This window comes from Epinephelus moara, chromosome 22 (genome assembly GCF_006386435.1).
Source record: "Epinephelus moara isolate mb chromosome 22, YSFRI_EMoa_1.0, whole genome shotgun sequence".
NCBI lineage: Eukaryota > Metazoa > Chordata > Actinopteri > Perciformes > Serranidae > Epinephelus > Epinephelus moara.
In genome coordinates, this window is record NC_065527.1 from 29,432,216 (window position 1) to 29,459,498 (window position 27,283).

At 40.4% G+C, this 27,283-nt stretch overlaps 4 protein-coding genes across 14 annotated transcripts in view; 2 read left to right on the forward strand and 2 right to left on the reverse strand.

The window, feature by feature from the left end:
• LOC126383960 (major histocompatibility complex class I-related gene protein-like) overlaps positions 1-4,666 on the reverse strand; it is a 151,295-nt gene extending 146,629 nt beyond the window's left edge. The window contains exons 1-3 of one of the 2 annotated variants that reach the window (XM_050034752.1): positions 4,583-4,666; positions 2,940-3,209; positions 1,314-1,459 (exon numbers count right to left, since the gene is read on the reverse strand). In XM_050034752.1, the coding sequence (XP_049890709.1) occupies positions 1,314-1,459; positions 2,940-3,209; positions 4,583-4,631 (465 nt within the window). In that variant the 5' untranslated portion in view covers positions 4,632-4,666. The remainder of the gene's footprint in view (positions 1-1,313; positions 1,460-2,939; positions 3,210-4,582) is intronic. The other variant, XM_050034750.1, reaches the window with a different exon arrangement.
• The window catches only part of LOC126383959 (major histocompatibility complex class I-related gene protein-like), a 159,969-nt gene that overhangs the window by 54,458 nt on the left and 78,228 nt on the right, over positions 1-27,283 (forward strand). The gene's annotated exons all lie outside the window — the stretch shown is intronic.
• The window catches only part of LOC126383950 (major histocompatibility complex class I-related gene protein-like), a 108,811-nt gene that overhangs the window by 34,800 nt on the left and 46,728 nt on the right, over positions 1-27,283 (forward strand). The gene's annotated exons all lie outside the window — the stretch shown is intronic.
• Positions 1-27,283, reverse strand: part of LOC126383956 (major histocompatibility complex class I-related gene protein-like) — a 137,848-nt gene that overhangs the window by 3,444 nt on the left and 107,121 nt on the right. The window contains exons 1-7 of one of the 6 annotated variants that reach the window (XM_050034736.1): positions 25,603-25,739; positions 25,118-25,387; positions 22,170-22,448; positions 21,118-21,420; positions 17,961-18,062; positions 16,246-16,263; positions 15,396-16,050 (exon numbers count right to left, since the gene is read on the reverse strand). In XM_050034736.1, coding sequence (XP_049890693.1) covers positions 16,001-16,050; positions 16,246-16,263; positions 17,961-18,062; positions 21,118-21,420; positions 22,170-22,448; positions 25,118-25,387; positions 25,603-25,651 — 1,071 coding nt within the window. In that variant the 5' untranslated portion in view covers positions 25,652-25,739 and the 3' untranslated portion in view covers positions 15,396-16,000. Of the gene's footprint in view, positions 1-15,395; positions 16,051-16,245; positions 16,264-17,960; positions 18,063-21,117; positions 21,421-22,169; positions 22,449-25,117; positions 25,388-25,602; positions 25,740-27,283 lie in introns of those variants that run through there. The other 5 variants (XM_050034737.1, XM_050034734.1, XM_050034739.1 and 2 more) reach the window with 5 other exon arrangements.

Sequence of the window (27,283 nt, forward strand, 5' to 3'; positions counted from 1 at the left end):
TCTCCTCTCCATCTTTCCTCCAGAACATCATGGCTCTGTCAGGGTAGAAACCTGTAGCGTGGCAGCTGACTGGAGAGGAGGGAGACTTCTGGAGGAGAGACACTGAGGGCAGGTCTGCAGAGAGAGAAGCAAGTAAAGACGTGTGCACAGTAAATCTGGATGCTTGTTCATACCAGTGGTAGATAATTGTTGCTGGTCAATCTAAAAGTGATCTCAATCAACAACAGGAGGCATGAAAATTCTTCTGGGCAAAAAAAAAAGAATAAGTAAATATTCATCAACAATGCTGCTAATAAAACAGACTATGATGTCAATCATACTGAAATGTTTTTCCTCTGAGGGCCATGTTTCCTTGTAAACAAACAACAGTTATATTTCCAGTGTTTCTCACCATAATGCATTGTGTGAATCTTTGAGTTCTAACAAATGTGTTGAATGTATTATTTATTACACCCATTGTTACACCAGCAGCATGATGTGAATCACAACGCCATCATGATACAAACAAACAGGAATCCACTTATAGTAAGATTGCTCTACAGCACCACTAGAGGTCAGAAACTCTGTAGGGTTCCTTTAATTTAACTGAAGACACAACAGATAAGTCAGGCTGATAAAATGTAAACAACTTTTCTGTCAGATAAATGCACGACATGTACAGGCCCATACAATCTTATGATCTTTAAAATATACGACTGCTACATAACAACCCATCAGCTTTTAAAATATACGACTGCTACATAACAACCCATCAGCTACACCTACCTTAGTTACCTCCACACTGTCTGTATGTAGACAGAAAAGGGAATTACACCACCACTTAAAAAAATCACTACAGTCAGAGAAGAAGGATCCGTCTGTTTTTGTGGATTACAACAAAGCAGTTCATAGCAATGTTCAATGAAACAGCAATATGTCTATTTTGAAACTTACTTAACTCATGCTAACTGTGCACTAACTACCACAAGCTCAGCTTTGATGGACAGAAACGTCAGAGCACTCCAACATGTCAGTCTCTACTGATTGGTGAGAGCTAAATCAAACTTTACCGCCACAGAAAACAGTCAAAAAGAAGTTACTGTCAGACAGTTTGGAGTGAAAATACAACAGCAGTTCATTCTGAGCAGGTTGTATGAACATTGTTATGTTAATGAAACTACATCAGGTCATGTGATTCTACCTTTTCTCTGCAGAGAGCTCTTTCCAAAGGCCACATAAGACTTCAGCCACTCAGGACAAACATAAGTTAAGTAGTTTTCATGGTCTATTAGTCTGACTGTGTCAGCATCCCATCTCAGTTTGGTGATGACAGCCTGTGGTTTCGGAGCGATCCATGTCAGTGTCTTCAGGTCCAATGATAGGAAGTCTTCTCCATCATAACCATACTGCATAAAACCCTTAATCTCTCCAGTCTCATCGTCCCACTCACAGCCACTCAGCCTCTGGAAAATGTGGATACCTGAGAAACAGAGACTGTAATTAACAGTGATGTACAGATGATACCTCCAGTGGAAAGATGATCTTAAACATATTGTACATTGTGTGATGCTCTGCTATCCTCCCAATCAAATTACACTGGCCAGATGTTTGGCCCTTTCACACAGATCATAGGCTCTGTAAATATAGACTGCTCGAAAAATTAAGGGATAACAATTTGTCAAGTGATTGTGAATCAGTTTCATCTGCTTTGGTGCAAATGAAAGTGACAACAGGTTCAATGAAGAGGCAAAAGCAAGACCCTCCTTATCCTCCCTGACTGACTCCTCTCTAGATTTGTGTTCTGCTAGTGTCCTTGGAGAGCTGGACAGGGCTGTAGAAGGGCATCGACCCAGCAGCAGGAATGCCAGAGCCCTACAAAATGACCTCCAGCAGGCTGCTGGTGTGCATGTTTCTGACCAAACTGTCAAACACTCGTTACTTCATCAATACATGTGTTCAGCGAGCATGGACATATAAACATGTAGACAGTGATATTCAATATGCTCCACCAACAGTCTCTCATCCACCGACACTAATGTTATGTTTCACACAAGGACAACATGCTAAGTCAGCTGATAGCGAACTGTAACTAATAAGCTCAAATGACAGCTGACTGTATGTAGACTAACTTAGTTTGACGCTTATCTTAAAATACTTTTAAACTGAGCTGCTGGCTGAGACAGACAGCCCCAACCCTCTTCACAAGCATGTAACCAGCCAAGCTGGCGAAGCCAAATACAGGACACACGCTGAATCATCTACGTCATCATGCCCTAATTTGAATCAATTTTCCAGAACTTTGAGGTGCGGTCGAAACGCAAACCACACAGAGTACCAGGAATTATTTTACCCAGGTAAATAAATTCCTGGTAATAAAAGTTCCTGGAAATGTTGGTGGAAAAGGGGCTTTTGATTTTCAGTGTGACTTTAAATCCAGCCCTCAGTGGGTGGATGATTTTGGTTTCCACTGACAGTTGTTACGTCATTTTGTTCTCAACAAATTAAACAATGTACATCAGTAAAGATTTTCAACTTGAATCATTTGTTCATCAAGATCTGATGTGTGATTTAAGCGTTCCCTTAATTTTAATAAGCAGTGTAGCTTCTGTTCAGGTCTTTACCATAACCTTATCCTGGGAGAGTTTATAACATAACATTAACATTAATCATAATCTAAACTTTAAAAAATACCAATTAATTTACTTTTCCTCACAGAAATGAATGAAATGCTGAGATAAAGGCCTACTGTATATTTAAAAGAAAAGTTTTCTTACACCCCTTTACATCATGAAGGCCTCGTGACCCTGTGTGAAGCTTTGGCTTCCCCGAATGAGGGCCCCGACCCCCAGGTTGGGAACCAGTGCTGAAATGAGTGCACTTTTCTGGTTTGACTTTTGGGAATGAGTTTGGCTCACTTTACTTTTCAACTAAGATACAGAGCATTAAAATACAAACTGTACCTCCACTTTGGTTGAAGCGCTGCTTCAATCTGTCAGTTTCGGCTTTGGAGACGTTTGGCAGGATCACAAGACACTGTTGAGTGTACCACTCCAACTGCTGTGGATTGTCTTCTAATGCTGTTTTCACCCAGTCCTGTTTTAGTTTTACGACCTTTATATCGGTGTCGCAGTAACCCGCCAGAAGGTCATCAACCACTGCAGCACCCACAAGCTGTGGGAATTTTAGGACTCCAGAAGATGCAGTGAAGAAAAACTTCAGGGAGTGTTTTACTGCAGGACAAATGAGGAACATTCAGTTTAAATATACACATCATCATCACCCATCATAAATATGATATATGTGGCAGGCCCGTGCACACATATTTTTGGGGGGGCCGGTGCTCATGCAAAAAAAAGGGGCACCTCTCTGATAATTATTAATTGAAATAATACCCCAGACCCCCACACCCAGGAAACTCTTTATTTTCCACGTTCTGGTAACGTTGTCTGCATTGACTTATAGTGGAAATGTATTTATTTATGAAAAAACAAAACAAAATTCAGGTGGCAGGCAACAAATCTAAATATAATAGAATAAAATGCGGTAACACTCTCAGGCATTCTGTACTGCTTTCAAATATTTATTCTCCTGTAGATCAACTTGTCTTATTTCATGTTGTGTGCTGAGTCAACACATTTTACTGTGTAAACGACGGAGCGTACTCTGCAGAGAGGTTTCAGTGGTTCTGGATGTACAGAGTAGAAACTGCTCTGACACAGCGACACACTGAGGATGATTTCTGCCTCAAAGTTTTTAAATATGAAGTTAACAGAGTCCTGAAGAGAAAAGACTGTGTTGAGGTAGTAGTTTGGTTTATTTACATCAAATTCAGCTTCCTACAAACATGGTTCTTTTCCTTAGGGTTATATTATTTTATTATATTTTTTATTTTTTGTTGTTGTTACATTCCCATCAGAACCCTTTAATTTAACCTGCGATCCATCTAAATGCTTTATTTCCTGTTGGTTCAGAAATAAGAATAAATTCATGTATTTTAAAATTCAATCCACCCCCCGAAGAACTTGTAAACAAAGTTTTGAATTTACAAGGAAACCGCTGTGATTTCATTAAATAGTCATAATAGCCACTAATTCTTATAATTATCTTATAACACTTTAAATATTAATAAAGAATCCTAGAGAACAGGCGCCTGCAGCTTTGCTCTCCTTCTCTATGCAAGGCATGTGCAGCAACAAATTGCATTTCAGATTTATTTAAATTAAGTATCACAGCTGCAGCATGGGAGATCTAAACATTATTTCAAGTTCAGTTTTGGTTTATAACGACACGTGGACGTGGGAATGTAATTTGGTGTCTTACTCTGCTCACCGGGCAGTTGTGGGGTGGGGGGACAGGAACACGTGGGCCAAATTTAAAATAAGACAAAATAAATAATAAATGTCCAACATTTATCTAGTCAGAGGGCAAAAGGGCAGGTATTCATTGTGGTCAACTTTAAACTTACAGTCTTACCAAATTTTAAAGTACTGTAGAAGTAAAAGTGAAACTAAACAAGTGTTTTCTGGAGCTACGCAGGAACAAAATACAAACAAAATACAGAGCCCAGTGGAAAGTGAAGCAAATATTCACAGTGTGATCTCACCTGATGACGACACGTGACACAAGAGAAGCAGCAAATGTAAAATTTTCATCTTGTTTTGATTTTCTTGGTAGTTGCCACTGGGAGGGGGGGGGGGGGGGGGGTGTCCTCCTCCTCTTCCTCTTCTTCTTCTTCTTCTTCTTCTTTCATTTAATGGCGGATTACAACCAACTTTTTCAGGTGCATACCACCACCTACTGTACTGGAGTGTGTAGTGTCATGGTGTGTACTTCAGGTTACATTCTAAACAGGAAAAAGAAAAAAAAAACACAGGTAAAACTCCCTTATACTTTATTTTCTAATCCTGTGTCTTTGAGGAAACGAAATACTGCCCTGTAACATTCCCTCATTTTCCCACTCATCCCTAAAATTCCTTCCAAGCTCCATTCCCGTTCCAGCTCATACATCCTATCATGCAACCTGTTCCTTTCTAACTCATACTTACTACATTTCAAAATGACATGCTCAACACTCTCTGGAACATCGCACCCATCACATTTATCAGACGCAGACTTTCCCATTAGATACAGAGTTAATTTTAAACTAGTGTGTCCAAGTCTTAACCTGGAAATGATTACTTCTTCTCTTCTGCATTTTCCTTTAAAAACCTTGTACTTTTGTATTTTATAGTAGTGTCTTCTTCTGCCACGAATCTATCACTGCCTTTCTGATTATTGATTTTGCCTCACCTTTTCCAAAGGGAATTTTCATTATCTCTTCATTACTTAATCTTAAAGTTCTTTTGGCAATATTGTCTGCTTTTCATTACCACTAACACCTACATGTGCAGGAACCCAACAAAATTGTACAAAAATTCCACTTCTGTGTAATCTCCGAATTATCACATGGGGCGGCAGTAGCTCAGTCCATAGGGACTTGGGTTGGGAACCCGGAGGGTCGCCGGTGCCAGTGGTGCTGTGCCAGTTCTGACCTCTCATTGTTCCGACCTCTCATTAGACCGACGTTCCGATATGTGATTATACTGTACTATACTGTATTTGTGTACCATAGAGGATCAGCAACGAAACAAAAGTAGGCTACTGGTCGAGATACAAGTGTCATAGAGAGGAGAGAATGAAACACCATAACCTCCTGTTATTGACCCTGGGGTCGGGGTTGTGTGGGGTGCTCTCCCCGGTGCTGAACGGCTCCCGGCGGGCGTATTCCTGCCTTGATGGTGCGCCGCGACCGGCTCTGGGTCAGCTGGGAAAGGCTTGAGGCGAAGCAGGCTCACAGCTTATGTGTTTGCCACTTTCTTTTTCATTTTAACCCACACCATTTGTGCCTAAACCTAACCAGACCTTAACCACAGCGCATCATGATGATTTCGGAACAAAGGGACTTCGGAACAATGGGTTTAATATGGTCGGACCAATGGGATGTCGGACCAATGGGATGTCGGACCAATGGGCTGTCGGACCAATGGGCAGACCCCCCTGCCAGGTCACCTCCTGGGCACTGCTGAGGTGCCCTTGAGCAAGGCACCGAACCCCCCAACCGCCCAGGGTGCGTGACCAAGCCAGCCCCCTCACTCTGATATCTCTCCACTTTGTGCATGTGTAGGTCCTGTTTGTGCATGTGTGGGTGTCTTTCGGACCTGTGTGTAATTGACAGCAAGAGTGAAAAATCTGAATTTCCCCTCAGGGGGATTAATAAAGTATATAAAATTAAATTAAATTAATTAAATTTAAAAAAAAATCATTAATATTTCCATCACATTAAATTTAAAAAAAAATCATTAATATTTCCATCACTAGATCCTCTCTTATTGATTCATTTGTATGTAAGCTCTGAAGAACTGCAGTGGAATCTGAGCAAATGACCACTCTCTCAGGCCTAACCTCTTCTATCCATTGTAATGCTAGTATTATGGCTGCTATTTCTGCAGTAAATACAGACAATCTATTATTGATTATTTTACAAATACTTACATTAAACTCTGGTATGTATACTCCTGTTCCTACTTGTTCACTCTCTGGATCTTTAGACCCATCTGTAAAAATGGGGAGAAAGTTGTAATAATTTCTCTTCAAATAATCCTCAACATAATGATGTTATCCATATTCATCTTGCTCCACTCGCTCTTCTGTTCTACAAGTTGTAAATTTACATTGGGTACTGGGAGTATCCAAGGAGGAACATTGCCCCATGTAACACCAGGTCCAAATTCCAAATTATTTAATCCATATTTTCCTGCTATAGACTTGATATTCCATCCAAACCCTCTCCCTTTATGCTGTTGTGTATACTCCCAGCAATCAGAAAGTACCGCTTTTGCAGACTGATTTTCTCCATATCCATTTAGTTTAACCCAATAAGCTAACGACAACTTTAATCATCTTAGGTGTAATGGTAATTCATCTGCTTCCACCAGTAATGCATTAGTTGGAGTTGTTTTGACTGCACCAATACTGATTCTTATAGCTCTGAACTGAATTCTGTCTAACTTCTCCAAAACACTCTTAGCTCCATACACCATACATCCATAATCAAGGCTAGATCGTATTAAGGCCATATATATCCATTAAAGATTGCTTATCTGCTCCCCATGCAATATCCCGCCACTGATCTCATGAGATTCAACACTTTTTTACATTTAGTCTCCACCTGTTTAACATGATTTCTCCATATACATTTCTCATCAAACTCCACCTGTTTAACATGATTTCTCCATATACATTTCTCATCAAACCACAATCCTAAGTATTTGAATTCACTTACCCTTTCCATGTTTTGCCCATATAATTTAAGATGTATATCTCTTAGCTTTCTTTTCCTGGTAAAGAGCATGTAGCAAGACTTTGTAACAGACATCTTGAAACCCCAATTATAAGACCATCTCTCTACCTGTTGTATAGCCCTCTGAATGCAATTAATCCCATGGATGATATTTCTCCCTCTTTTCCATATCGCCCCGTCATCTGCATAAAGTGATGACTCGATATCTCCACCAACATTTTGAAAGATATCATTTATCATTACGTTAAACAGGATTGGGCTAATAGCACTACCTTGGGGAATGCCATTTACTATTTCAAACTCCTCTGAAATAGCATCCCCGACTTTAACTCGGAATGTCCTATTAGATAGGAAGTCTAGAATCCAGTTATACATTCTTCCACCAATACCCATTTTAAACATTTTGATTAGCAGTCCCTCTCTCCACACAGAGTCGTATGCCTTCTCAATGTCAAAATACACTACAGCCATGACCTCTTTCATACTAACTGCTTTTTCCGCCTCATTACTAACGTTCACCAAAGCATCAACTATAGATCTTCCTTTACGGAATCCACTTTGGCATGAGCTAAGCAGTCCTCTTTGTTCTAAATAATATGATAATCTCCTAACAATGATTTTTTCCATCAGTTTACACAAGTGTGATGTTAAAGCTATTGGTTGATAGCTTCCTGCACTAGCTGGGTCTTTACCAGGTTTAACAAAGGGTAGCACTAGAGCATTTTTCCAGCTGCTAGGCATTACACCTTCTCTCCATATCTTATTTAACAGATTTAATCTTATTTTCAGACCTTCATCTGGCAGTTGTCTGAACATAGCGTAGCATAATTGATCTTGACCTGGAGCTGTATATCCTGTTCCTTTTAAGGCCACTTGACCTGGAGCTGTATATCCTGTTCCTTTTAAGGCCATTTCCAGCTCATGAAATGTCAGGTCCATGTCAAGTACAGATCCACTGCTATCCTTCTTCTTTGTAACATCATTATTAGTTCTTAATATTTCTATTTTCCGCTGTTTATGTTTCTCATCCAAATGATTTCCACTATGTACACCTGCAAACATTTTTCCCAGATCTGCCTTTTCCTTATTTTTAATTGCTACATGATCTCCATCTATCAACACTGGGATTTTAGCAGATTTCCTTTTCCCACTCATCATTTTAATCATTGTCCAGATGTCACCCAATTTTACTTCTTTGCCTATGGTGGAACAGTATTTCATACATTCATTCCTCTTGGTTGAGTTAATTATCTTCCGTGCCTTAGCTTCAGTAATCGATCAAGTTTTCTTGACTTGATGATTTCTTAATATTCTGAATGCTATAGCATTTTTGCATTCATCACTCCACCAGGAAACCATTTTCTTTTGCCCACTCACTGTACTCTTAGGAATACATGTTGATGCAGCATCTGTAATTACAGATGTCACTGCTGCTGCACAACTATCTATGTCATCTTCAATCAATATTCTTTCAGCAGACTCACTACAGCATTTCCTGAATTCTTCCCAGTCAGCTTTAGCGAAACACCATCTTTTAATTACATAGCTTTCCTGCATATAAACATCAAAATTTATAGAACACCATATTGGGAAGGGATCACTCCCTATGTTGTTCTCATTCTTTACATTCCATTCACACAAATTACTCATATTACCAGAAACCAGAGTAAGCTCTATGCATGTTACTGAGTTTCTTGTAATATCCACCCGGGTATCTCTACCATCATTGAGGCAAACCAATGATCTCTCCTCCATGAGTTCTTCAACTACTTCTCCATTTATGTCTGTATGTTCACTTCCCCAGAGAGTGCTATGAGCATTAAAGTCTCCACACCAAATTTCTCTTCTACCAACATATTCTGAGATTTCATGGAATGTCTGCATTGACAATTTCTTACAAGAATTGCAGAAATTGACTACCTTAATGTCTCCTCTGGGACTACACATTTCTATCGCTACACATTCATGTTCATTTGTTACCTCAACTCTTCTATATGCTATAGCATCCTTAATAAATGTCACACATCCCCCAACTTGTTTGTTGATTCCGTCATATCTAACCAAGCTGTAACCTGCCATAATAAAGTCCAAGTGTGGCTTTAACCATGTTTCTTGAATGTAACATCAGGTTTAACTTCCAGATCAGCTACAGCCTTCTTAAATTCTTGCCCATTAGAAATTAAACTTCTGGCATTCCAATGGAGGATATGTATCACCATAAGGATACTAATCACCTTGAGACAATCTATCATAGTTTGCAGGATTCAAAACCTCATGTATCAGTTCAGCTGTGACTTCTTTTATCTCCAATATCTCTATCGCTGCCTCTACAATTGTCTTAATTCTGTCACTTTTTTTGCATTGCCATATTAATCACTTTGCAGACAAAAGCGACAAAATTGATTTTATCCACAATCATTGTGTTCTGATTAATCCTCTTTAAATATGGATTTGTCTCCATTTGGCTGTGTTTTGGTGTGGTAGACAGTGTATCCATTACATGTCTCAGACTTCCTACCGCTGTGTACCATATGTGTATTGCTGGATCTGATTAGCTCCCCTTCCTTCACCTTTTTAACTGCATCAGCATAAGATACCTGATTAGTTACTTTATATTTCTGCACTTCTCTGGCTTGCCTTTAAACAGGACATCCTCCATAAGCAGCACTATGATCACCGCCACAGTTACAGCATTTAAACTTTGCATCTTTATCACACCTTCCATATTCATGTTCATCTCCACATCTTGCACATCTTAGTTTTCCTTTACATTGTCCTGCAGTGTGTCCCATTCTTTGACACTTGAAGCAACGCATTGGTGCTGGTATAAACTCCCTGACATCATAGCTCAAATATCCCATTCTTACTCTTTTGGGCATCATATTTTCAAACTCAAGGAGTACTGATAAACTGTCCGTTTTCACACCATTTCTTTGTGTTTTCATTCTTGTCGCTTTCACAACTTTACCTCCTTTCACTTCCTGGATTATCTCATCCATCTTCATTTCCAATGGGACATCATAAATCACTCCTCTAAGTTTTGCTGCTACTCCAGGGATATGAGCACTGATCCTTTCTCTATTCAGTGTTTCAGAAATCTATGTCTTTGCAGTTTATCTTTAGCAAATATCAGTAGTCTTTTGTTGCTTCAGAATTTAGCAAACTTGATTTTACCCATTTCTTTTTCAATTGCTTTCATAATTTTAACTGGGTGAAAGCGTCCTCCTTCTTTTTTGAGTGTCACTATTCCTTTCCATTCAACTTCATCCTCTCTCCTCAGACTGGCCGACTTAACTTTCTTGTCCATATCATCTCCCTCCAAGCTAGAAGTCGCACTGCCAGAGCTGTTGCTCCTATTTTCCTCTTTCTGGTTATCTCCTGCCATGCCATACTTTCACTGTCATTATCTCCATCCGTACTATCACCCATGATGGCTACATTCACGGTACAGTTGTTGCAAATCCGCCAAAAATAGCCCTCCGCTCCTTTACCTCGTATCTTCAAACAATTCAAACTCGTGCTCTCACCCACTCCGACCGCTCTCGCGTCCTCGCAGCTCTCGTCGAACCGTGTCCTCCTCCTCTTCTTCTTTTTCTTCTTCTTCTTCTAAGAAGAACCTCAAAGCAAACAAGGAAATAGGCAGGTAGGGGAGAACGGGGTTGGTTGTCACAAGGGTTGGTTGTCACACTCATTATAACTCGCCCACCAGAGGGCGCTGTCACACAATATTGGTATTGAAATGATCAGAATTGGGAAGAGTTAATCTACATAGTCCTTGCTGGAGTGTGTTGCTTGACCTTGAGGTGAGAGGATATTACTTTTTTTCATGTCAGTTTGTAAATATTACACTCTTCACTATTTTTCTTCTGGGCTCTGGGTTTCTAACAAAGAAATTGTTACCATTAAAAAGTATGAAGGGAAAGCTATAGTTTTGGTTGTCATTTGCTAGCCAGGTAGTTGCTGGGTGGTTGCTAGCTTTCTTGATAGCCAAAAATTACAGTTGGGGTTGGTTGTTCACAGGAGATAGCTGTTTTTCATGTCAGTTTGTAAATATCAATCTTGTCAGTATTTTTCTTCTGGGCTTGTTTTATAACAAAATATTGTTACCATTAAAAAAATAAATTAAAATTAATTAAAATCAATTGGGTTTATAACAAAACAACTGTTACTATTGAAAAGTATGATGTAGTATAAAGTATTAAATAAAATTAATATTGAATTCTGTCTTTTATGTAAAGGAACATGGGGAGAAATTTTGTTAAAAAGACAGAGAAGGGCCAGACTCCACCAGATGTGATGATGATGGCAGTCAGGGAGCTGAAATTAAAGCAGAAGACTATCCAGAGCACTCCCAAGATGTTTGGGATAAATTATAGAACACTGGCAAGATTTTGCTCCACGATAGATGAGCAAGAGATCACAGGGAGGAACGCCTGCCCATCGGTGTCAGTGGGCTATGTGAAGAACCGTATGGTTCTGAGTAAGTACGTTTACATGCACATCTTAATCGAGCTATGCTCAAAATTCAATTTTGGCGTCTAATCGGCCTTCTGTCCTTGTCCCAGTTTACATGCAACCGACAAAATCGAGTTACTGACAGGAACGTGTCCTCCTCCTCGACACTAGGTGGTGATATGCGTCGTTTCAGCGGGTTAATACGGCCCCCTTTGCGGTTGACCTATTACGTCACTTAATAATAAACAACTGGAGTCAGGCGGCAGACCGGCATTTTCGAACAACAGCAAGATGGATAATCGTACAGCTTTGTTCATCTCGTACATAAGTACGCGTTACTGATTGTGCAGATAAGGTGCACGCTATCCTTCGTGGTCGTGGTGATTTCGAGAGGCAGACAAGAACGCCGTATGCTGTTGGAGGGCTACAACAATAGCATGTCTTCGATTCTTCCGGGGTCATACGCCAGCACGGGGGGTGTGGAGCATGTGCACATGCATTGTCTAGTTTACCTCCAATTAAGGTGTATACATGCCGGAGAAAATCGAATTCCGATTGCATTATCTGGGTGTCTTAATCGGAGTTGGAGAACTCCGATATTAGTCGGAGTAACGCGTTTACATGCACTTCAGTTGTTCAGTTATAGTCAGATTAAGGCAATAATTCGTTTTTTTCAAGTGTCATGTATACTCATACTGAGTGAGGAGCAGGAACATCAGCTGGAGGAATATATAAAAAAAGCCTCTGACATCTATTTTGGCCTCTCTCCAACTGAAGTCCGCAAACTGGCGTACAACTTTGCAGTGCACAATAATATTGTTGTCCGCACTAACTGGGCAGAAAATGGTATGGCAGGGCCAGATTGGTTCTCTGGGTTTCTGAAGAGACACCCGTCACTTTCAATCAGGACCCCCGAGGCCACCAGCCTAGCACATGCCAGTGCTTTTAATAAGCACAACGTGGACCACTTCTTTGCTAACCTGGAGAAAGTTATGGCAAGATATAAGTTTGAGCCACAGTCCATTTGGAATATGGATGAAACAGGCATTACCACCGCCCATAAGCCAAATAAGGTGGGAGCCAGGAAAGGCTTCAAACAGGTGGGATCTTTGACCTCTGCCAAGACAGGAACCCTCGTAACTTTCTCCTGTGCCATCTCTGCCACTGGGAATAGCATACCCCCATTCTTCATCTTTCCCAGGGTGAACTTCCGCAGTCACTTTTTACTGTCGGCCCCCACCAGAAGTGCAGGATCAGTGAATCCAAGTGGTTGGATAAAGGAGGAGCATTTTGCAGAATATCTGCAGCATTTTGTGGCGCATACAAGATGCAGCAGGGAGAAGCCATGCCTCCTGCTCCTTGACAATCATAGCTCCCACCTGTCTGTGGAGGGGCTGGAGTATGCCAAGAACAATGGAGTTGTGATGTTGTCCTTACCTCCACATTGCTCCCATCGCTTGCAGCCCCTGGATGTGTCTGTCTACGGCCCATTGAAGAGGCAAATCAACTCTGCCTCCTCTGCCTGAATGCTGAACAACCCTGGGAAAACCATGACTATCTATGAAATCCCCCATATTGTGGCTACAGCCTTCCCTCTCGCATTTACATCCTGGCAGGTTTCCGGGCAACAGGAATATATCCATTTAACAGAGAGGTGTTCCCGGAGACAGAATTTGCACCAGCTACCACAACAGACCATCCCACCCCAGCTGCTGAGCCTTGTGCACCCCAGTCCACCCCAGCTGCCGAGCCCTGTGCACCCCAGCTGTCAAGCCCAGTGCACCCCAGCCCATCCCTGCTGCTAATTCCAGTGCACCCCAGTCCACCCCACTACTTCTCCACAACCATCCACTAGCTCTGGACAGAGAGGAGTGACTCCAGAAGAGCTGAGGCTCCAGCCAGGAAAAGAGCCCAGAAGGAAAAACTCTGTCAAGCTCCATCCTCACTGACAACCCAGTGAAGCAACAAATAGAACAGGAAAAAGCAGAGAGAGCACAAAAGAAGAAGAAATGTCTATACCCAAAGGCAACAACATCAAGAAAGCAACAGAAGACAAAGAAGAAACGTGAAAAGGATTCTTCATCAGATGAAGAGGAATCTTTCTGTGTTGTTTGTGTGGAACCATTCTCCAACAGCCGTTCAAAGGAGGTCTGGGAGCAGTGTGTGATGTGCAAGCAGTGGGAACATGAGCTCTGCATATTTGGAGAGCGCAGACCCTTCATCTGTCATCACTGACAGATGAAACCCCACGATGGGGTTGGTTGTCACACACTATGGGGTTGGTTGTCACAATGTGTCAGAGTGTCTTTGATGATTAATAAATCACTGATAAAATAAGTTAAAAGAATGAAAGGGATACCCATTGCAACACAAGACTTTAAGCTTTCCTGCAATGTAGGAATGACTATTCTAAGATGTGTTGTTGAGGATATATTCACACAAGAGTAAAAATTGTGACAGCCAATCCCTTTCTCCCCTATAAGGTTTTCTTTTAAACTGAAAAGAAATAATGGTATGTATGAATAGTTGTTTTAATACTAAAATGATCCGCCATCAGTGTTCATTTTGTTGATGAAAACAACAATAACAAATATTTGCCAACAACCTTTTTCTCGTGACAAATATGATACACTGAGGAGCTAAAAGAAAGATCTTTGATAAAATCTAGGACAAACTGTATGTGTTATTTTCACTGACAAAACGAGACTGTACACTAAGTGTTGAGCTATTGGACGTTCAAAATAACAAAATGATAAATTATTTCATGGAATGTATCGGACAAATATTTAAAACTAGTAAGCCAGGTCATGCTTGAAATCATTTTCTGATTCCACTAGTAAGCCAGGTCATGCTTGAAATCATTTTCTGATTCCGTATGAGTAGAACAAGATCAGAGCATATAAAGGGGGTAACTGCCAGTGAATAGTCAGCACCAGGATGTTTTGCTAACCTGCAAAACACTCACACCAGAGCAGTGTCAGCTGTTAGCACGAGATGTGAGCTGGAATTCGTCAGTAAATAAGCAGCATGTGTGTCTGACTGTGGAGGGTGGAGTTGTTGAATAGATGTTTGGAGCTTGTTGGATGTAGCGTTGGCTATTAGCAGCTAGCTCTGGTTGTTAGCCGCTGAACTGCAGCAGAGCGAGCAACCGCCAGCTGCCAGACTTCACATCTGTTGATCCCCACAGGACTCCACTCAGTCTGGACTGTCTGAAGCAGGTTTATGGTTTGATTCCTGTTTGACAGGCAGCTCGGAGGTTCAGTTCTGTCAGTGTAGCTATGCTGTGTGAAAACAGTGTGAACTCTGGGTGGAGGATACAAAAGCTGGGAAATGGAGCAGGTGGCAAATAAGGAAGTCCATGTGACTCTGACCTCTGAAGTTTCACACAGATATCTGCTCTCTGCCGAGTGGACTTTTCTAGTTCACAGAGCTACTGGTGAGCTGTTTCCTCCTGACTCTGTGTTCATACTAAGCTAAGCTTGTCTGGGAGCTTCCTCTGCTCAGAGCTGACAATGATATCAGTCTTTTAATCCAACTCTTCTGTAAGAACACTGAATGCTCAGGTAATATTCATATTACTGCAGCTATAGTCACAGATGAGTAGACTCAAGACACATGAAAATGGTTGACTTTATTGAAAAGCAAAACATCAGCACCAAAAGAAAGAGTAATACATTTGATTTTCACATTCATTTATGGTTATCAGTACACAGGAACATGTGCCAGAGGTTGTGTGGATTCCTATGGAAACCCTGTATTCATGTTAAATGATGTTTGACCTTTCATTAGGTCCTAGGTTAGCTGTGGCGTTATAAATCTGAGCCCTCTGACAGGCGACACCTTTCTCTGACCCTGACCTAATGTATCTTTAAGCTTAAGCTTTTATGTTCTATTATATCTGTTCTATTTTATCTATCTTTATCTAATCCACCACAAGGGGTGATTTTCAGCACTCTATTCAGTCTCCACATGTTTATGCATTTATTCTGAAGCCATAAAATATAACACAATATTAAAGAAAACATTCATTTAGAATGCTCAGAAACATGAAACACTTTGTTGCATCACAGTTAATTAAGTGAGAAAACAAAAAATCATGGAAAAATATGACATTAAACATACCATAGATATTATAAACCACTTTATACCACTTACCACTAAGCCATCCATAAGCCAGCCGTCAAGCTATAATGTGACACATATCAAAGTGTTTATTATTTTTGTCAGTCAGGTTTCTGGATTGAGTTTCTCAGAGAGCTCAGAGCTGCTGTCAGGAGCTGTGAGGTCAGAAACAAACTGTTAGTGTGAAACTGTGATGTCCACTCATCCTGCTCTGAACTTTTATAAACAGTAAATACAGGAAACATTCTTGAAAAAGTTCATGTGCACAATAAATGTGAAACCTGTTTTAATCTGCAGCATTAAGTGTGAATCAGATCGGTAGAAAAAGAATAAGAGTAAGTTTTACTTACGAGATGGGGGACATTGGGCTGAAATCAAAACAAAAGACAAATCATTTCAGTTGCAATTGGAAATGCCAGAATATTTTTTGTCACCTTATCCCCAATGAGTATGATCCCCTCCCCTGCTCACTGCAACTGAAAAATAAATTAATCCCACTCTTCTGTTCAGTCTTTATGTGCTATCTCTGCCAGGCATAAACCTGGAGGGGATCATGCATTTGGTTGTGTGTGGGTGTGTCTGTCTGTCTGTCCACAGCCAAACTCACAAACTACTGGACCCATCAGCCTAGTATTTTGTGTGCACATTTCTGACTGTATACTGAAGGACCTGTCATAGCTGTAGTGATTCACAGTTGTTGGAAAACTTATGTCTGTTATTGTCTGTTTCATACCGTCACTGACTGCTGACTTCTAGTCATGGGGGAGTGAAGGGCGAAGTCNAAAAGTGCTTTTCCTTTTGTAGATTGTAGACATGCTGTTAACAAAAGTTTTATTCACTATAATATTTAACAATAGTTAAATATTATATAGTGCCTGCACCCCATGTACAGAGGCATTGCCTTGCTGCAGCGGCTGCGGGTTCGAATCCAGCTTGCGGCCCTTTGCTGCATGTCAGTCCCCACTCTCTCTCTGTCTCCCCATTTCACCTTCTGTCCTGTCATTAAAGGCAAAAAAGCCAACAAAAATAATCAAAAAAAAAAAAGAAAGAGACTTATTCTCATGAACTGTGGGCATCTTTCAGTCTGATTGCCAGTTACGTGACTGGCCACCGAAGCGTGACATCTGAATGCATTTCTCCAAAAGCTGATTCTATTAAAAAATTTTGCCGCAGGCCACTGCTTTTTTTTTTTTTTGGGCATCCCCTGTGACCCCACCACCGCAGCCTAGACACACCACCCACATTCAAATGAATGGGAGGGCTGGTGCTTTCACTGCAACACCTGCTTTTATATGAATNGGCATCCCCTGTGACCCCACCACCGCAGCCTAGACACACCACCCACATTCAAATGAATGGGAGGGCTGGTGCTTTCACTGCAACACCTGCTTTTATATGAATACAGCCTAAAACAAATCAAGCTTTACCGTCTATTGCAGGTCACATTTTGGCTTTCGCTGTGACTCATAAACTGACATCCATAGAGAAGGTTGGTCTCATTTTGAACTGGAGCATCTATGGAATAATTCCATACCAGGCTTTGTTCCATCCACCGCATGGCGTTGTTTCCGACGCAGAGCATTTGCCTGCACAGATTTTCAGACTTTGAGATTTTGTTGATTTGGTCACTTCCCTTGTTAATTATGCTTCTACAATAAGAAAGTAGGTAAAAAGCTAAATGGTTTCCTTTTTGAGCTATTTTAATAGTTTATTATTTATTGTTGTTATTTCCTCCTTAGTTGTGCTGTAGCCAACAAACAAAGTAAAAACTATAAATAGTCTAGTTATGCACGACATGTAAAGATTTATGCTCTACTCTGCGCAACGCACCACACCTCAGCCAACAATGGACGAGGCATGTATTTATATTAGCTTCTGAGGCACAATGCAGTGCGTCTGCTGGAATTATCAAAATTATCTAGAGTGGTCACAATCCCCTCGGGCAACTGCTTGGCTGATGCATGTTTCAATTTTGCAACCTGCATAAAAAACATCAACTCAGAGACTAAAATCAAAGTACCAGAAAAGCCATTAAGTAGATTATCATTCCATTTTTCTCTCTCACCTGTCTTCTTTTTGTAAATGACGAATCCAGTGGCAGCGATGAGGATGAGAGCAAGAACAATCACTGCAGCAGTGATGGGGACGGTCATGTCACTGGGCTTCTCTGTTGAACAACAACAACAAAAATTAGGATCAGTACAGACAAACCAGGTCAGAACAAAAGCAGATCCATACATCCAGTGTTTCATTCTTACATACATGTGGGCTTGTTGCTGTGAACTAACTGAATTAGAGTCCAGTTAATACAGGATAATTGGCTGTTGTCTTAAAATTGTGTGTCTGTAAAAATATATTAAAACTCTCATGTGCTTGATTTAAAACTCAATACTGTGGAAAATGTGGTTCAATTCAGTATCTGACCAAATGTCTCCCCTTCTGTTCCTGAGATATGCCGTTGAGTAATGGCCAGAAAAATGTTTTTGCATAACTTTACGATGTCACAGTGTAGCTGACCATTGACCTTTTGGATATAAAAGGTTATAACTTAATCATTTTATCCTATTAGACATTTGTGTGAAATTTGGTAAGAATCAGCATATGAATTATTAAGTTATGACCAAAAACATGTTTTTTTAAGTCACAGTGACCTTTGACCACCAAATGCTAATCAACTCATCTTTGAGCCCAGGTGGATGTTTTTGCCAAATTTAAGAAAATTCCCTCAAGGCCTTCTTGGATGATTGCGATCATGAGAATGAGACAGACGCAAGGTCAAAGTGATTCAGTGTAGAAAGGTTTCTTTTTTTCAGACAATGAGTTTTTAAGGAGATGTAGTTTACCTTGACATGTTTCGACTGTCATCTCACGTGCGTCATGACGTGTCTTTATTAGCTGGTAGTATCCCGGAGGTGTGACCAGCCTGGCAAATCGGATTGCCAGGNGCGGCGGGGGGCGTGACCAGCCTGGCAATCCGATTTGCCAGGCTGGTCACACCTCCGGGATACTACCAGCTAATAAAGACACGTCATGACGCACGTGAGATGACAGTCGAAACATGTCAAGGTAAACTACATCTCCTTAAAAACTCATTGTCTGAAAAAAAGAAACCTTTCTACACTGAATCTAATTTGAGTAGACAAAATGAACCTATTTACACTAGGTCAAAGTGACCTTGACCTTTGACCACTAAAATCAAATCAGTTAATTGTTGAGTCAAAGAGGAAGTTCGTTACCCTGGAAATCCAGAGTTCTCGCGAGAGCGTAATTTGAATTTGCTCAGCGAGTCACAGTCTGGCAATTAGTAATGATGCTGAATACCCATGCTGTTGGAGCCGAGCTGCACCAATCACATCGGTGTATCTGATATAGGCGGGCCAGAGGCGAGCCAAACAGATGACGACAGCGCTGTGACGACGAAGTCCAGAATCAGTCAGTAAATATTGCAAGATGGCTACGGATGAACACCAGTTGTTTGAAACGGCTATGGTCGCTACAATGAACGAGTTAGACTTGACTTTTTCTCTAAAAGAGGAACAGAAGACGGCGCTCGAATCTTTCCTTTGCAAGAAGGACGTTTTTGCTGTTTTGCCGACCGGATACGGCAAGAGTCTAATCTACCAGTTAGCTCCGCTGGTAGCTAAGCACTAAGTATTGTTCTGATTGGTCGTAGTGTTATCCGATTGCATGCAATGATATTTTCAAATGCATGCTTGGTGCTGCCCCTCGAGTTGGGCCATTTTCATTACTCATTTAGCCAGACCCTAAATCTTTCTAGATTTGGGTCTGGATTTCCAGGCTAGAAGTTTGTGCCAAATTTAAAGCAATTTCCCCGAGACGTTCGTGAGCTATCGCATTCACGAGAATGGGACAGATGGACAACCTGGAAAACATCATGTCTTCAGTGCAGAGGCATGAAAAAATTATAAATGCATTCACGTAAACAGCTCAGTAGAAATGTAATGTTTTTCAGAATGAGGGTAAAAACCAGAATAATTTCTCCATGTAAACATGTAGTCAATGTGGCCTGTAAAATGCTTGACAACTTTCTATGACCTTAAAAAAATCAAATAATCTTGTTAGGCTCAGATGATCTGACCACTGGTCCTGGGGCAAGCAACATGCTTTAAGAATCATTAGCTTTATAAAGAAGACTTCCCAGTCACAGGAGGACAAAAGAAAAATACCAAACAAGATCAAGGTCAAGGTAAGGTAAACTGTATTGTCCACAAGGGAAATTTGACTTGGGCTTCTACCCCTGTTGCAGCCACAAAAAACACATACACAAAACAGCGACTAAAATATATAAAAGACATGGTTGGGACCCAACAGTACCAGTGCATCAATAGTGGTCCTATCTTGTACATTTGATCTATTTCAATGCCTCATTTAACAGTTTAATTGACACAGGGACAAAGGAGTTTTTAAATCTGTTCAAATTACACCTGGGTAACCTGTACCTCCTACCAGAAGGCATTAGTACATACTCATCATGTAATATGTGGGTTGCATCACAAACTACCTTATGAGCCTTAGAGAAGTCTGTTCATAGATGGACTGCAGAGAGGGAGAGAAAAAACCATAAGCCCTTTTTATACAGAGATCACGCAACACAGCCATGACGAAGTCCTTTCCTTGTTCAAACGACAGTGCCAGTGTTAATTTAGACAGCACTCAGGCATTGTGGAATCAAAAGAGGCGAGTCAGCCATAACATGTAACACAACAATGTCAGCTTGTAGTGTGACACATAACATATGCATCAGGTAGCGCTGTATAAGAGATAACAATAGTATAACATAGCAGTTTTAATTATTTACTGTCCCTGTCACATGGCGGCTGATCTCACCCTCTCCTAGGAGGGTAAGGAGCTCCCAGACCTCATTGTTTTCCAAATTTGCAGACATTTTCAGCTGCTGTTCTTCTTCCTTGAGTTAGCTGCTAACTGCTATCAGGTGGGGCTCACACATAACACGTCACACCCATCGCATCCATGGTCCCGTCATGCTAGCTGTCCCTTTTACACAGATGCTGCTTTGATGCTGTCACTACTTCCGCTGCTGGCTTAAAGGCGTGACAACTCTGTCACCCCATTCCTCGATTATACCTTTCATACAAAACAGTGAGGCAGCATAATGGTGTAAAATTCTTGCCTTGAAAAGGCAGTGTAAAAGGAGCTATAGACATACAGTCCCTTTCAGCACCCTCTGATCTCACTCTTACCCATGTTGGTTTTGATCACTGCTTTGTCCAGTGTGGTGACGATGTCGTCCTTCACACCAGAGAGATGAAACACACAGTCGTACCTCCTCCAGTCTTCAGGTGGGACTGATGGAAGGTTCAGGTCAACACTCATCTGGAAGGATCCATCATGGTTGGGGAGGATCTCTCCGATCTCCACGCCCTCATGAATCTCCTCTCCATCTTTCCTCCAGAACATCATGGCTCTGTCAGGGTAGAAACCTGTAGCGTGGCAGCTGAGTGGAGAGGAGGGAGACTTCTGGAGGAGAGACACTGAGGGCAGGTCTGCACAGAGAGAAGCAAGTAAAGACATATGTGAGTTCTACCTTTTTTTGCACAGTAAATTTCAATGCTTGTTCATACCAGTGGAAGATAATTGTTGCTGGTCAATCTAAAAGTGATTTCAATCAACAACAGAAGGTGTGAAAATTCTTCCGGGCAAAATAAATGAATAAGTAAGTTATAAATTAATATAGGTAAATAAATAAGTTTCCTTGTAAACAAACAACAGTTATATTTCCAGTGTTTCTCACCATAATGCATTGTGTGAATCTTTGAGTTCTAACAAATGTGTTGAATGCATTATTTATTACACCCATTGTTACACCAGCAGCATGATGTGAATTACAGCGCCATCATGATACAAACAAACAGGAATCCACTTATAGTAAGATTGCTCTACAGCACCACTAGAGGTCAGACACTCCATACGGTTCCTTTAAGTGAACTCAAGACACAACAGATAAGTCAGGCTGATAAAATGTAAACAACTTTTCTTTCAGGTATTTGCACATCATGTACAGGCCCATACAATCTTATGATCTTTAAAATATATGACTGTGCTACAACCCATCAGCTACACCTACCTTAGCTACCTCCACACTGAGCTAAATCAAACTTTACCGCCACAGAAAACAGTAAAAAAGAAGTTAATGTCAGACAGTTTGGAGTGAAAATACAACAGCAGTTCATTCTGAGCAGGTTGTATGAACATCGTTATGTTAATGAAACTACATCAGGTCATGTGATTCTACCTTTTCTCAGCAGATAGCTCTTCCCAAAGGTCACATAAGTCTTCAGCCACTCAGGAAAAAAATGAGTTAAGTGGTTTTCATGGTCTATTAGTCTGACTTGGTCAGCATCCCATCTCAGTTTGGTGATGACAGCCTGTGGTTTCGGAGCAACCCATGTCAGTGTCTTCAGATCCAACGCTAGGAGGTCTTCTCCATCATAACCATACTGCATAAAACCATTCATCTCTCCAGTCTCATCATCCCACCCACAGCCACTGATAATCTGGAAAATGTGGATACCTGAGAAACAGAGACTGTAATTAACAGTGATGTACAGATGATACCTCCAGTGGAAAGATGATCTTAAACATATTGTACATTGTGTGATGCTCAGTCTTTTGGTGTCTTTATGATTCAAGGTCAGATCATCAGTGCACTTTTTCTTCACATAAGTGATGAAACACAATTTCTATTTCACAGTAAAAAAAAAAAAAAAGTTACAATAGTAACCGTAAATTTTAAGAGGATGTAGTTTTGCTGTTGTTTAATGTGTTCAATCAGTAAATCAATATGTTTACTGTTTTCCATGGAAACATGCGAGAACAATGAAGTTTTCTTCACAAATTCAAGGTAACAGGGTGAGACTAACTGATTTACACATGGTCATTTTGTGGGTGAAACATTCCTTTAAGATGCCAAACATGAGCTGCAGTGTTACTGGTTGGTGTCCAGCTGAGGACCTCATCTCTCTCCCCCTAATTTTCTAAGAGTTTCATTAACAGTATTTATTCCTTAGTGTTGAAACTTTATTAGCTGAGAGAGGCTGATAAAATTAATCAGCATGCAAGCAGATTTTTTAGTATTTGGATGCTTGTTTTTTATTCAATTGACATAAAGCAAAACTCATGACTACTTACTTTTATTAGCTTCTGAAAGGCGCTGCAGCACATCTGCTGAAACTACTAGAATTGTCCAGACTTGAAACCCAGGCAGCTGCTTGGTCGCCTGGTGGAGATCTGTACTCTACTGCAGTGGTTCCTAACCTTTTTCCTTAAGGGGCTTTAAAAAATTCACACCATTTTTTTAAACGTTGTTTGAAGCTAAATGTGGCAAAATGTTGCAGTGCAAGCCACTTTACAAACGGCACCCCATACCGTACTGCGGTACTGGGTATGGTTAACATTACCATGTGCATTAGCCAATGTGGAAATTACTATGTCTTCATTGCTTAAAATTGCTGCCACTATGTCTCTCGCCGACTCACTCATATTCACTGTGTTCTTGCTGCAGCATCCAATACAAGCATACAGAGGAAACACAAGATGGTGCTAGTTCCTTGATGACGTCAGATTTCATTCCATATATTCTGACTTTCGTTTAATATATTCAAGGTTCATTTAATATATTTGGGCTTTCATTCCATATATTCAGACATTTATTCATCCATAACTTCATATTATATAATAAATTCCTGAACGACGTAGTATATATATATACATTTTTATATATATGTATATATCCATATATATATATATATATATATATATATATATATATATGTGTGTGTGTGTGTGTGTATATATATATATATATATGTGTTTATATATATATATATATATATGTATATATACTTTTTTCTTAGCAGACAGAGAGTTGAATGTTGTTGATAAGGTCAAATATCTTGGTCACGTCATCAGGGACGACCTTTGTGATGATGATGATATTCAAAGGCAATATTGTAAACTGTATGCACAAGCTAATATGTTGGCATGTAAATTTTTTATGTGTACTGAAGATGTTAAAATTGCTTTGTTTAAAGCCTATTGTACTCCACTGTACACTGCCCACCTGTGGTGCAGCTACAGTAGGGCTAAATATCATAAGATACGGGTGGCATACAATGATGCACTTCGAATTTTACTGAAGGTCCTTCGGTGGACGAGTGCCAGTCAGCTGTTTGTGTGTAGTGGTGTTCCCACCTTAGATGCTGTCCTCAGGAATTTTATGTTTAATTTTATGGCAAGGCTGAATGACTCTAAAAATGAAATTATTATGGCTTTAACCATGCCTAAAAAGAGCTTTACCAAATATTATTCTAGTTTCTGGAGACACTGGCGAGCGTGTTTGTATGTTTTTTATGTGTGTTTTTTATCCTGTCTTGTATGTTGTGTGTATGTCGTCTATTTTTTATATTTTATATGGACCTATTTCTGAGTCTGAAATAAAGATTGATTGATTGATATTTATGTATACTTTATTTTACCAGATAAAAGCCTCATTGAGATTTTTTTCATCTTTTTACAAACATGGCCATTTAGCAGTAGCGTATAGAGTACAGTGGTATGGGGCGTCAGTGGCTTAGTGGTAGAGCAGGCGCCCCATGTACAAGGCTGTTGCCGCAGTGGCCCGGGTTCGAGTCCAGCCTGTGGCCCTTTGCTGCATGTCATCTCTTCTCTCTCTCCCCCTTTCACACTCACCTGTCCTGTCAATTAAAGTCTAAAATGCCCAGAAAAATATCTAAATAAAAAAATTAATAAAAAAAAGAGTACAGTGGTGTATACAATTTCCGCAACTAGTAATAAAGTGCAAATCACAATGGTACACAGTGTCTAACTTCTTTAGGCTCTGGTCAGGGGCATTCATGAAAAGCAAATCACCATAATCCAGCAGAGGTAAAAAAAAAAAAAAAAAAAAGTTACAGATATCAAATGTTTCCTTGCCTGAAGGGACAAATTAGATTTGTTTCTAAAAAAGAAACCCAATTTAACTTTCAGCTTGGAGACAGCTTTCTCCCTCGTGAAACTTTGGTGTCCCCTAATGGGGGCCCCAACCCCCAAGTTGGGAACCAGTGCTCTACTGAGTGCACTTTCCTGGTTCAACTATTGATGGTTGGGAATGAGTGAGGGTCACTTTACTTTACAGCTAAGATACAGAGCACTTTAACAGTAAGAGTGAAATACAAGCTGTACCTCCACTTTGGTTGAAGCGCTGCTTCAAGTTGTCCATCCTGGCTTTCAAGACGTGTGGCAGGATCTCAAAACACCGTTGAGTGTACCACTCCAAATGCTGTGGATTGTTTTCTAATGCTGTTTTCATCCAGTCGTATTTTGGTTCCACTATCTTTATATCGGTGTCGCAGTGACCCACCAGAAGGTCATCAACCACTGCAGCAACCACAAGCTGTGGGAAGTTTGGGACTCCAGAAGATGCAGTGAAGAAAAACTTCAGGGAGTGTTTTACTACAGGACAAATGAGGAACATTCAGCATCACCTTCATTATAAATATGATATATTCAGTGTGATCCATTTTAAACTTACAGTCTTACCAAATTCTTAAGTACTGGAGAAGTGAAAGTGAACTTAAAAGTTTGTCCCGGAGCTACGCAGGAACAAAATAAAAACAAAATACAGAGCCCAGTGGAAAGTGAAGCAAATATTCACAGTGTGATCTCACCTGATGACGGCACGTGACACAAGAGAAGCAGCAAAAGTACATTTTTCATCTTGTTTTGATAAAGAGGTGACCGAGCTGGATCAGCTGTTTGTTCTGCTTTTTCTTGGCACTGGGAGGAGGGAGTGTCTTCTTCTTCTTCTTCTTTTAGGTTTTATGGCGGGTGGCAACCAGTGTTAAGATGCATTACTGCCACTCACTATATTGGAGTAATTTATCCCCTCAAAAATAAATAAATAACTAAATTAGCTTAATAGGAGGGAGTGTCTCTGTTCTGATGCAACTAAATTAGGGACTGTATGAAACTTATTGGGCTGGGTAGGGGGATGAATCTCCTGTTTCATTACAATAAATAAATAAATAACATTAAGCAAAATGAAAAATAAGACCCAGTAAAACTGAGAGACTGCAACTGCAAAGACTGTAGAGATGCAAATTTACCTGAATAATCAAAGTCAACAAGGAAATAGGCAGGTATAAGGTTTTCTTTTAATTTGAAAATAAATAATGGTATGTATAAATAGTTGTCTTAATATGTGTTATTACTAAAATGATCTGCCATCAGGGATCACTTTGTAAACAAAAACAATGACAACAAATATTTGCCAACAACCTTTTTCATGACAAAGATGATACGTTGAGGAGCTAAAAGAAAGATCTTTGATAAAATCTAGGACAAGATGTATGTGTTATTTTCATTGACGAGACTAAAATGTTAGTGTTGAATTATCGGACATTCAAAATGAGAGAAGAGGAAAAAAGTGATAAATCATTTCATGAAATGTATTGGACAAATATTTAAAATGTTTTAAACTTAGAAGCCCAGTCATGCTTTTCTTCTTCTTATTCTTTTCTGATACCATATAAGTGGAACAAGATCAGAGCGCCTATAGGGGGTAACCACCAATAAATAGTCAGTACCAGGATGTTCCGCTAACCGGCAAGACATTAACACCAAAGCAGCGTTGAGCTGTAATTAGGCAGTAAATAAGTAGCCCTGTCTATCTGACTGTGGAGGGTGGAGTTGTTGAATAGATTTTTGGAGTTGGATGTCACATTGGCTATTAGCAATTACTTATGTGATCGCACGATCGGGAATGGGTGAGCAAACGGGCAGCAGAGTTCGGGATGTATTGGAGTTTATTCAGGAGTTTGGATGGTGTTCCATAAAGAATGCTGTTACAGTAGTCAATTCTGGACGTGATGAAAGCATGGATGAGAGGTTCAGCAGCAGAGAGGGAGAGTGACGTCCAGAGGCGAGCTATGGCTTTTTAGGTGGAAGAAGGAAGTACTGGTGATGTGATTAACATGTTTTTCTAAAGAGAAGTTGTTGTCGAAAATGACTCCAAGGTTGCGGATGTGTGGGGACAAATGCAGAGTGGAATTGTCAATGGTGAGGCAAAAGTTGTGAGAGGTTTTGGTGAGGGATTTGGTATCAACAGGGGCGGACTGGCCCCTGTTGATCTCCGCCTTCTGATAGTCTGGGGACACTCCTTTCTAAAGTGTGTTTAACACACCAGCGAAAACAGCCGGCAACAAAGCAACGCCTCTTGCATTTTTGAAAAGAACACGTCTTCTCGGAAATGTGAGCTCCCCCTTTTCTCGTCCGCAAGGAAACAAACACACAGAGAGCTTGAAAATGGATGCCGAGAGATTTAACTCCATTTTATCAAACGTGTGCTCA